At 41.9% G+C, this 12,551-nt stretch overlaps 1 protein-coding gene across 2 annotated transcripts in view; it reads left to right on the top strand.

The window, feature by feature from the left end:
• LOC140119600 (interferon-induced GTP-binding protein Mx2-like) overlaps positions 1-12,551 on the top strand; it is an 87,949-nt gene that overhangs the window by 65,100 nt on the left and 10,298 nt on the right. Inside the window, exons 5-10 of one of the 2 annotated variants that reach the window (XM_072138812.1) lie at positions 4,384-4,470; positions 6,452-6,589; positions 7,367-7,521; positions 7,635-7,773; positions 10,778-10,976; positions 12,453-12,531. In XM_072138812.1, the coding sequence (XP_071994913.1) occupies positions 4,384-4,470; positions 6,452-6,589; positions 7,367-7,521; positions 7,635-7,773; positions 10,778-10,976; positions 12,453-12,531 (797 nt within the window). The remainder of the gene's footprint in view (positions 1-4,383; positions 4,471-6,451; positions 6,590-7,366; positions 7,522-7,634; positions 7,774-10,777; positions 10,977-12,452; positions 12,532-12,551) is intronic. The other variant, XM_072138811.1, reaches the window with a different exon arrangement.

Raw genomic sequence — 12,551 nt, forward strand, 5'->3', positions numbered from 1 at the left:
GCATAAGACAGAGGGAAGGGAAAGAAATTGTAACAGCCTGTGAATCTACAGCAAAGGAGCCCAAGTAACCCCCCATTGCCCTTCTGGCTCATTTACATAATTTTAAAAGCTGATTTTTAGAAGGAAGGAGATCATGGATAACAAATATAAGAAGATTACCACAGTCATGGGGGTCTGCATCTATGAGTAAGTTCCCCTCGTTTATCATGATCGAATTTGATGATACATTTTAACCCATTGGGGGTCATTTACTAAGGGCCCGATTCGCGTTTCCCGACGTGTTACCCGAATATTTCCGATTTGCGCAGATTTTTCCTGAATTGCCCCGGGATTTTGGCGCACGCGATCGTATTGTGGCGCATCGGTGCCGGCATGCACGCAACGGAAATCGGGGGGCGTGGCGAACGAAAACCCGACGAATTCTGAAAAACCGCTGCATTTAAAAAAAAAAAAAGTGTCGCGGGACTCGCGCTTACCTTCACCAGGAATAGGCCGGTGAATTTCAGGGCATTCCGGCGGACCTCAGGGAACTTCAGCACAGCAGCGACATTTGGTGGACGGCGGAGGAACTACCTTAGTGAATCGCCGGAAGACCCGAATCCACCGTAGAAAACGCACCGCTGGATCGCGAATGGACCGGGTAAGTAAATCTGCCCCATTATCTCTCTTAGAAGGCATTACATTTTCATGTATGCAGTTTTCCAGAGTCGGACCTGACATAGATTACATTCTGGGGCACGAGTGCTGCAGCGGAATTACTAAGAGTTGATAGACGCAGTCACGTAATACGGTTGTGCTGGTGTTGTTACTCCTGTAGTATGGGTAACACATGGGTCGGGCTATTGCCTATGTGCTATCAGTTTCCTTCCTTGTTTGTCTAAATATGTGAAGGTAACAATCAGACGACATTAGTAATGAACGCGGAAATCCAGTTCCAAAGGGTTCACTTACATTTTATCGCAAAAACAAATGTATAAAGAGTTATCATATTCTAGAAGCTTCCATAGAAGTGTCATATCCTGCAGCGCCATCTGGTGTCCTGTGGCGGCCTAGTACGTAACCAGGGGGCTGCCTCTATTTCAATGCCGCGTTTCCTTTATACTTTGAGCTGGAATCATCACGGAGATATTAATATCAAATTTATATAGTTTTTATAAGATTTTTAAAAAAAATTAAAACCTTTTCTATGCAAAAAAAAAAACCTTTGTTTTGCCATAATCTGGCGCTCTATGGACTCACACTTCGCCATGTAAGGTGTTATTTTTTGTGCGATGAGCTGACCATCGCTACCGTGATGGCAAAAAAGTGGCGATTCAGATATTTGGGCTTATTTTTCTGTAATGGGGTTCACCAACCAGGATAACCATTTTTGTTTCATATTTATATTGATCGATCAGGGATTTTGGGAGTCCGTGATACGTAACATGTTTATGATTATGTTTGTTTATATTTATCTTATAAAATTAAATACTAAATAACTTTTTTTTTTTTAAACTTTTTTTTTACTGTATTTCTAGGCCCCCTGGGGTAATTGAACCATAGGGGGTCTGATCACTGCAATACTACTGCATCAGTGGATCTGTAAAAGATCCTCTATAGATCCTGCAATGACATGCATCTGGTTGAAGCCCCCCATTCCCCTGACATCATCAGTCCCAAGATGGCGGCACCCGTTTAGGTGCCACCACCAAGTTTGATGGCGGTACATAAGGAGTTAACATACTTGAATGGTGTCTGCACTTATGAGGGGTTAACTGTGGGTGTTAGCTGCATTATGCAGCTAACAATCACTATGTATGTAGTAAAAAAATAGGTATGTTACATGTTATTAAGGTGTTAATTCCTTAATGCAATATGGAGTTAACCATTTACCTGCCGGAGACACAGTGTAGATCCATAGCAAATCCTCCTTACACTGAAATACTATAGTTATAGCAGTATATTGTAGGAACAATCAGATCCCCTAGGGTTAAAGTACCCTTGGGGGTCTATAAAGTAGTATAAAAAGGAGAAAAAAACATAAAATCATCCCCTTTCCTTAGAATTGATTTAAAAATCAATAAAATAAATGTTAAGTAAGGTCCTGACCGATCCTGGTGATGACACCAGAACGGAAAATAACTGCCAAATGTCTGAATCACCACTTTTTCTTTAAAAATATTTCATAAAAAGTGATCAAAAGGTCATACCGTCCCCAAAAGGTGAAAACATAATCACATCCCACAAAAAAAATGACACCTCATACAGGTCCGTACACTGAAGTATAAAATAGTTATTCTCATTTGTCAGAATAGGGCAAAATGAGGAAAAATTGTTTGCACGTTGTACAAAAAAGTTTACATTTTTGTAAAAATATATTCAAACTTGATAAAACCTAACGTATATAAATTTGGTACAACCACGATCATACCAACCCAAAGAATAAAGTAAGGGTGTCATTTGCTACGTACAGTGAAATCTGTAAAAACTGTGTCCACATGAAAATGGCGCAAATCCATTTTTTCTACAATTTCACTGCATTTGGAATTGTTTTCCAGTCTCCCAGTACACGGAATGGAATATGAAATGTTGTCACTAGGAAGCATAATATTTTAGGAAGAAAATAAGCCTCATACCGGTCTGTTCACGAAAAAATAAATAAAGTTGTGGATTTTGAAAGTCAGGGATTGAAAAATGGAAGAGGAAAAAACAAAAATGGCCTGGTCCTTAAAGGGTTTAAAGGGATCCCATCAGGAGGATTTAGGCCGACTATACTGCATCAATCTGTTATCCAGGGCAGTGACAGAATCACAACCATGTTCTTTTTGATTCTGTGAGATTCGGCATTACACAGAACTAGATCTTTGAATGCTGCACACAAATGAGCGGTAAGGAGTCACAGGGGCGGAGAGGAGTCACGGGGGCGGAGCGGAGTCACAGGGGCGGAGAGGCGTCACTGGTGATGATATGCCTGAACTATGAGACTTCGGTGACACCCCAGTTTGACTCTCCTCCAACTCTGTGACTACTGTACAAAGCTAAGTCTTCCATAATATAGAACAACATCATCGTGATCCTAGCACCGTCCTGGGTAACATATTTGTAGAGGTTTCTAGACCTAAATCCTTTAAGGGCATCTTTTCCCACCGGTCCTAAAGCGATTCAGTGAAAGTGTTTTCCAGCTGTTGCACTTTCAGTTTAGCTGTGCCTGACCTCGGCTTGTTACCTGACTCTGACCCTGTTCTGTCTGACCTTGATTAAAGGGGTTGTCCACTTTCAGCAATTGATATTGTTTCTGTAGTTTAAAGTTATACAATTTTCCAATATACTTTCTGTATCAATTCACCATGGTTTTCTAGATCTCTGCTTGCTGTCATCCTATACAAAGCTTTTTTACTTCCAGTGGAGAGAATTGTGGCCATGGTCATGTGATGTCACACAGGTGCATCGGCTGGTGCATCGGCCAGCGTATCAGATTATTGCGTAATCTGATACTAACGGCTTGTGCGCCTGTGTGACATCACATGACCTTGGACAGATTTCTAACCACTTGAAGTAAACATAAAAGCTTGCTTTACAATGACAGCAAGCAGAGATCTAGAAATCCATGAGGAATTGATACAGAAAGTATATTGGAAAATTGTATAACTTCTCCTTACACATATCAATTATTTGCCGAAAGTGGACAACTCCTTTAACTGTATTGCACAAACCCTGCCTGACCCCGGCCTGTTCCTGACCACACCTCTGGCTGATCCTTTGGTGCCACCAAAGGAGATGAGCAGATCCATCAGTATTCGGGTCCAGCCAAACCTGGACCCAAATCCGGACACCCTTTAAATGGGCCTGCTCACCCACGGGTAATACCTGTGATCAGTGCTGGCAACGTGGCATTGCCATTTTGTCTGCAATCTTGTTTCTCCCAGTGGTGACAATCCTTGAAACGTGTGTGTCACCAGTGGTGGGGGAGGAACCAAACCCAGAATTCTGCCTAAAGTCCAGGTTTGTGTTCTACAGATCTGAATCCACAATGTTTGCTACAAACCAGAGTATTGCGGATCCGCGTGGCTCATCACTAACCACATTGCTCTGATGATGATTAACTGTCCCTGAACAGAAACTACTTCATGAGGTAGCAACCCGGTGGTTACCCTGCTACAAGTCAGTGACACAGAGGATTAACATCCACTAAGTCACAAAACCCGTATTAGATCTAAACGTAGTGTCCAGTCCAATGTATAAACTCCAAAAATGTATAAAAAAATAGAATATGTACGTAAAGTCAGATTTCCTTTGTAATATACAGGGCAGGATCTCCTGACGGTCATAAATCATATATAGACAGCTCCAATTTTTGGGATTCTCAACTAGAGAATCATTTTGCCCTTCTCTGCTTGAACCTAGTCATCCCAACCAGGAAGACTGTCCGTAGACATAGGTCTGCGAAACGTGCCCCTGTCCGAACTGCCCGAAGGAAAATCGCTCCTGTAGGTAAGTGGTATGGCAACGCTTCCACCAAAGCCAACAGCATTCAGGGGCAACAGGAGACAGGAATCGGCACTTGCCGGCTATGCTGATGGCTAAGCCAGAGGTGTCACAGAAGCCTAGGGTTCTGATGTAGGCCTCTTCCACACGGTCTGTGTAGGCAAGGTAAAGCTGGGGGAGGCCGTTTGTAGAAGGTTTCCCCCTGGGACACCCCCGCTGTAGGTGTCTATCTGCCCGGCAGACAATATGTGGGAGGCCCGTGATGATAGTGCAGGCCAGGGACACACAGCAAAGTGAGCAGTGAGTCCTTAACAACGCAAAGTTCCTTTTATTGGCTTCAGCAAAACTGCAGGCTGGTGACAACTCCTACCTTTAGGTACTAGCAGGGCTGTAGATTGGCTGGCAGCACCGATAATGAGTGCCAGTGGCTTGCAGGAACCTTACCATGATCCTTTAGTCAGCTTAGCTGGGAGGAATCTCCTGTGGAGCCAGATTGGCTCTGCTGCATCAGCAGCACGGCAGCAATCTCTGCTAGCAGCACACAGAGACACAGAAATCGTAATAGTGAGAAAGAGGTCACAAGAATCTTTGGAGGCAGATACATCCAAAAGGACAAACCCCCAGACTAATCTTTGAGAGAGAAGAGTTTAGACAGACCCTGTATTTATAGGTTTGGTCTGTGTAGACATCCTGGGTTGCCAGCCAATCATTAGCTTGGAAGCTCGCAGGAAGATACTTTTAACATCAATACAAGATTAACCCTTTTTTGGGTTGCAAACTTGAACACATGAATACGATTGCACAGGTGATGTCCTGCGGGGGGATTGTGGTGCCAAGCAGCACTAGAAGGGGAAGAAGTATGATCCTGAGTGTGAATGAGGTCCTAAATAACTGGCTTTACCCTGAGTTGGGATCAGTGATCAGTCTAATGGGGTAATAGCCCAACTCCAGGACATCACAGTATCATCGTCCTTAGGGAGAGTCTACAGGACTGAGACATTAGGCTACGGAAGATTTTCCCGGAATCACATTTTTGATTGCTTTTGGATCGGTTGATTCTCACTTTCACAGACTGTGAACCATGAAATAAGTTTCCATCTTCTTCCCCACAACAAGTTCTAAAGTCAAGCAAACTGTTAGTGGCTTGGCTTGGGTGGGATGGGTGGGGACCTTCATGTCTATAAGGTGCTTGGAGTCCATGTGGACAATGTGCAGATCATTTACTGCCGTCACATTTAGTGAGTGGAGGAACAAAACCGGATAAATGGTGAAGGAAATAGAGAACTGGCTTCTGAAATTTCTTGAGCCCCTGCTGCTCCAGGCACCTACATCTCTCCCGCTCTTAGGGCGGTGTCTTAGTTTTATCTGAAACTTTTAGTGGTAAAGCAATTATCAAATATTCTCCACAGTGGCGATTCACTGAATGGTTAATGATTTTACTTTCAATAAAAATGGAAGGAGCTGAGCAGATTGTACATAGTGTCCTATCCGCAGGCAGAATGTTCTAGAGCAGGAGGAACTGAGTCGATTGTACATAGTGTCCTATCTGCAGGAAACATGATATAGAGCAGGGGGAACTGAGAAGATTGTACACAGTGTCCTATCTGCAGGCAGCATGTTATAGAGCAGGGGGAACCGAGAAGATTGTACATAGTGTCCTATCTGCAGGCAGCATGTTACAGAGCAGGAGGAGCTGAGCAGATTGGACATAGTGTCCTATCTGCAGGCAGCATGTTATAGAGCAGGAGAAGCTGAGCAGATTGTACATAGTGTCCTATCTGCAGGCAGCATGTTATAGAGCAGGAGGAGCTGAGCAGATTATACATAGTGTCCTATCTGCAGGCAGCATGTTATAGAGCAGGAGGAGCTGAGCAGATTATACATAGTGTCCTATCAGCAGGCAGCATGTTATAGAGCAGGAGGAGCTGAGCAGATTATACATAGTGTCCTATCAGCAGGCATGACACGGTTTATTATTATTTTGCAGGTATCGTGACAAGATGCCCTCTGGTACTCAAACTGAAAAAATCCAAAAAGGATTCCCCATGGAAAGGCAAAATAAGCTACCGCAACCAAGAAGTGGTTTTAAAGAATCCCGGGGAGGTGGAAAAAGAAATTCGGAAAGGTAACTGCAGGGAATATGATCAGATATACTTGGGGTACAGTAGAAGCCAACTCAACCAGGACCTGATGTCTGAGATGGGTTCTAGGTTTGTCTTCCATGTTATTAGACATCGTTACTATATACATCGGACCTTGATAGCACTTAGACTCAGGAGCTTGAATGAGAGGGTCTTCGCTAATAGGGTCTTTGCTGCTGGGAGCTGTGATTCATGTCACCTCCAGGCAGCAGGACTCAGGACTTCCTGAGTCACAGGAAGTCCTGCTGCCAAGGGGTCATGTGACCATTGGTTCCTGATCGTGAATGGCTGACTTTTATAGGGTAAGTATTATATGGGTGACCCTTTTAAAGTCTTAAAGTTTGCTTTAGGTGACCACCCCCTCATAAAGTCTGACACATATACCTGGTCCCCACTATCAACTCTCCTAACGGTGTTAAAGGGGACAATTCCTCATCCCCACCCAGTTCCAGTCTTTGCACCCTTCAAAAGGCATCTCTTTAATGATTTTGGCAGAGTTTGATTTTTTTCCTGACAGTAGAGAGGCTAATTAGCATATAAGATAAAAAATATAATGGCACTGATTGCTCAGGATTGGTGTCGGCTAGAGAAAAACCTTCGGAATCAGTGGAGCGCCACCTATTTAAGGAGGCAAAGAGTATAAATTGGTGGAGGGGATGTGAGGTCCTCTTTACGATGAGCTAGACCATTGGATTCTGCAATGTCTCCCATTATTAGCTGTTACTTGTCATCCGTAAATATTCATTCTTTTTGACATCTAGCCCAAGATCATATGGCCGGAGTTGGAAATGGAGTCAGTCAAAAGCTCATCTCACTTGAAATAGAGTCTCCAAATGTCCCAGACTTGACCTTGCTTGACCTTCCAGGAATAACACGGGTGGCTTTACCCAACCAACCTAAAGACATTGGACAACAGGTGAGCTCAATATCCATTATGTATTGTGCATACTTTCTCGAGAAATCTTGCGTCATTCCGATGCCCAATTGGGACAAACCAAATTTGATCTTTTCGTTGGTGAACCTCTATAGATCAAGAACATGATCAAGAAGTACATCCAACGGCAGGAGACCATCAATTTAGCAGTGGTTCCCAGTAATGTGGATATTGCCACCACTGAAGCTCTAGAAATGGCTCGAGAGGTGGATCCTAACGGAGAAAGGACACTAGGTAAGGTGCGAAGCTCCTGGTGATTACTGAGCTGGTACTAAGCTAAGGGATGATACAATTACATTTTAGTAATGACTTTTAAGATTGGGCTTCCTTGACCACTGAGGGGTGGAATACACTTCTGGCCCGGTTTGGATCTTCCCTCCACCTTTAGGAGAGCATTGACTGAAGTAGCAGTAGATCTGTATGTGGTTTAGTAACCGAGGCTAAAGAGAAATATGCAGCAGCAGGCGGTTACAGTTTGCTCTTATTACTTCTTTCTCACTACATTCAGAGAAGAGGTCACTGGATATATTTGGAGCATTATAACTCCACACTGTGAAAAGCTGGTTATATACAATATTATTGTGGTATCTACCATACACACAACAGAGCTGCTGTATCTAAGCTGCCATTACATAGAGCTGAGCTGCAGTATCTTAGCTGCCGTTATATAGTCATACACATAGCATAGAATTGAGTTGTTGTACCTTAGATGCCGTTATATAGTCATATACATTGTATAGAGCTGAGCTGCTGTATCTTAGCTGCTGTTATATAGTCATATAAATTGCAAAGAGCTGAGCTTTTTTTTTATCTTAGCTGCTGTTATATAGTCATATACATTGTATAAAGCTAAGCTGCTGTATCTTAGCTACTTTATATAGCCATATACATTCCATAGAGCCGAGCTGCTCTACATTAGTTGCCGTTATATAGTCATATGCATTGCATAGAGTTGAGCTGTTGTATAGTAGCTACTGTTATACAGTCATATACATTGCATAGAGCTGAGCTGCTATATTTTAGCTTCCTTTATATAGTCATATATATTACATAGAGCTGAGCTGTTGTATCTTAGCTGCTGTTACATGGTTCTACACATTGCCTAGAGCTGAGCTGTTGCATCTTATCTACCATTATATATTCATATACATTACATAGAGCTGAACTGCTGTATCTTAGCTGTCGTTATATAGTCATATACATTGCATAGAGCTGAACTGCTGTATTCTAGCTGCCATTATATAGTCATATATATTGCATAGAGCTGAGCTGTTGTATCTTAGCTGCTGTTATACAGTCCTACACATTGCCTAGAGCTGAGCTGTTGCATCTTAGATGCCATTATATTGTCATATAAATTGCATAGAGCTGAACTGCTGTATCCTAGCTGTCATTCTATAGTCATATACATTGCATAGAGCTGAGCTGTTGCATCTTAGTTGCCGTTATATAGTCATATACATTGCATAGAGCTGAGCTGTTGCATCTTAGTTGCCGTTATATAGTCATATACATTGCATAGAGCTGCTGTATTGTAGCTGCTGGTATATAGTCATATAAATTGCATAGAGCTGAGCTTTTTTTTATCTTAGCTGCTGTTATATAGTCATATACATTGTATAAAGCTAAGCTGCTGTATCTTAGCTACTTTATATAGCCATATACATTCCATAGAGCCGAGCTGCTCTACATTAGCTGCCATTATATAGTCATATGCATTGCATAGAGTTGAGCTGTTGTATCATAGCTACTGTTATACAGTCATATACATTGCATAGAGCTGAGCTGCTATATTTTAGCTTCCTTTATATAGTCATATATATTACATAGAGCTGAGCTGTTGTATCTTAGCTGCTGTTACATGGTCCTACACATTGCCTAGAGCTGAGCTGTTGCATCTTATCTACCATTATATATTCATATACATTACATAGAGCTGAGCTGCTGTATCTTAGCTGTCGTTATATAGTCGTATACATTGCATAGAGCTGAACTGCTGTATTCTAGCTGCTATTATATAGTCATATGCATTGCATAGAGCTGAGCTGTTGTATCTTAGCTGCTGTTATACAGTCCTACACATTGCCTAGAGCTGAGCTGTTGCATCTTAGATGCCATTATATTGTCATATAAATTGCATAGAGCTGAACTGCTGTATCCTAGCTGTCATTCTATAGTCATATACATTGCATAGAGCTGAGCTGTTGCATCTTAGTTGCCGTTATATAGTCATATACATTGCATAGAGCTGCTGTATTGTAGCTGCTGGTATATAGTCATATAAATTGCATAGAGATGAGCTGTTGCATCTTAGCTGCCATTATATATGCATCCACATCCACTATAGTCCTACACATTGCCTAGAGCTGAGCTATGGCTTCTTAGCTGCTGTTATATAGTCATATACATTGCATAGAGCTGAGCTGCTGTATCGTAGCTGCTGTTATATAGTCATATACATTGCATAGAGCTCAGCTGTTGTATCTTAGCTGCTGTTATATAGTCATATACATTGCATAGAGTTGAGCTGCTGTATCTTAGCTGCCATGATACAGTCATATACATTGCATAGAGCTCAGCTGTTATATCTTAGCTGCCGTTATATAGTCATACACATTACATAGAGCTGAGCTGCTGTTCCTTAGCTGCCGATATAAAGTCGTATACATTGCATGGAGTGGAGCTGCTTTATCTTAGCTGCTGTTATATAGTCATATACATCGCACAGAGCTGAGCTGCTGTATCTTAGCTGCCTTGATACAGTCATATACATTACATAGAGCTGAGCTTTTGTATCTTAGCTGCTGTTATATAGTCATATACATTGCATAGAGTTGAGCTGTTGTATCTTAGCTGCCGTTATATATGAATTTACATTGCATAGAGCTGAGCTGCTGTATCTTGGCTGCCGTTATATATGCATCTACATTGCATAGATTTGAACTGCTATACCTAAGCTGTCTTGTTAAAAAATTATATGCTGTTTTCAAAATACACATAGATTATAGATTTTATGAAATATATATCTTTTACACCATGGCAATAAATCTGACTACTAGTTCTGCCTCATTGGGTGATTGGAATGGCTGAAAGGTACTGATGGGAAAGGAAAAAGTGCCTGGAGACCCTAAAGTAAACTTTTGCCCTGTAACTCACCCGTCCAATAATGTACACACACCTATAATACTGGGTTGTAATCATGTAGATGTTATATAATCTACTGTCACTTCCTCCACAGGGATCCTGACTAAACCAGATTTAGTCGACAAAGGATCTGAGCTCGAGGTTGTCAGTGTTGTCCGTAATCTGGTGTACACCCTGAAGAAGGGCTACATGATAGTCAAGTGCCGCGGGCAGAGCGAGATCCATAACAACATCTCCCTGGAGGCCGCCCTACAGAACGAGAAGGATTTCTTCGAGAACCATGAACATTTTGGGTAAAATACAATAATATTATTTTTTGTAATGATGAATGAGGATTCCTAGGGGACAAACCAGTCCCTTGGGTAGGGTATGAAATTTTCTTTCTAGAATTTCCTCTTTCATGTGGAATCTCACCGATTTACCTATCAAAAATGTGTCCACGGTCAGGTGGCAATGAGCAGAGAAGAGTCATATTTGCCTGAGATGGGTCAAGTTGAGAGGCTGTAGGGGTAGTGTCAGTTCAAACATCCTCCCTTGTTTGTTTCTATAGCACCCAGAAACACAATGCTGGTCCCATATTAAACATAAGCTTTTCATCTTTTAGATTGCACCAGGCTTCTGTTTCTGTGAGCTACAGGGATACAGACAAACAAAAGGCTGTAATTGTAACTTGTATCTCTAACTATGTTCTTAACTTTATGATCAAACTTGGTTTGATCTGATCTACGAGATGAGATTCTTATCTTTAACATGACACCAGCAGCATTTTTCTAGATACCATAGAACTGTAGAGAGCGGCGTCTGAACGGACACTTCCCCTGCAGCCTCTAAACTTGACTCATTTAAGTCAAATATGACTCTTCTCTCAGGGTATTTTTTTCAAAGGTAAACGGTTGAGATTTAACAACAAAGTTGTAAATTCTAGAAAGGACATTTCATACCCGACCTGAGGGGGCTGAGAGGTTAATGGGGTTATTATAGTCATAGTTTACATGGTTGAAAAAAGACACTTGTCCATCAAGTTCAACCGAGGAAGGGTAGGGATTGGATGAGGAAGGGATTTAGGGGAAACAATTCTATATAACATAACCATCAATGTTATTTAGGTGTAAAAAGGCATCTAGACCCTTCTTGAAGCTCTCTGCTGTCCCTGCTGTGACCAGCGCCTGAGCTCAGCTATTCCACAGATTGACAGTTCTCATAGTAAAAAAGCCCTGTCGCCTCTGGTGATTAAACCTTGTTTTCTCCAGACGGAGACAGTGCCCCCTCGTCTTTTGACCACCATATTTTTTGTATGGACCATTCATATATTTATATAAATTAATCATGTCCCCTCGTAGTCGTCTCTTTTCCAGACTAAATAAATTTAGTTGTTTTAATCTTTCCTCATAACTGAGGGTTCAATGTGGTAACCGCTTCCCTTTAAGAGGAGGGGCTGGTGCTGGGAGTCGATTGGCTGATTACCTGGGACACATATAGACTTATCCTTTACAATTTCCTAGAGCTTTTTGTTTGCTTTTTTGTTACAGATAGAATTTATATACAGGCAGTCCCCGGCTTACGTAAGGTCCATAGGTTTGTTCTTAAGTTGAATTTGTATGTAAGTCGAAACTGCATATTTTATAATTGTAGATCCAAACAAAAAAATTGACCAGAGGTCGCAGTGAGCAGACGGGGTCCGTCTTTAATTAGGGGTCGTCTGTAAGTCGGGTGTCCTTAAGTAGGGGACCGCCTGTAGTTGGATTTTCATTCCTTATTGTATTTTCTAGGGTTCTTCTAGACGAGGGACGCGCCACCATTTCCTTACTGGCCGAAAAACTGACTAACGAACTTGTGGAACATATTTCCGTAAGTCAAAGTTTACAACG

Source organism: Engystomops pustulosus, chromosome 2 (genome assembly GCF_040894005.1).
Source record: "Engystomops pustulosus chromosome 2, aEngPut4.maternal, whole genome shotgun sequence".
Taxonomy (NCBI): Eukaryota; Metazoa; Chordata; class Amphibia; order Anura; family Leptodactylidae; genus Engystomops; species Engystomops pustulosus.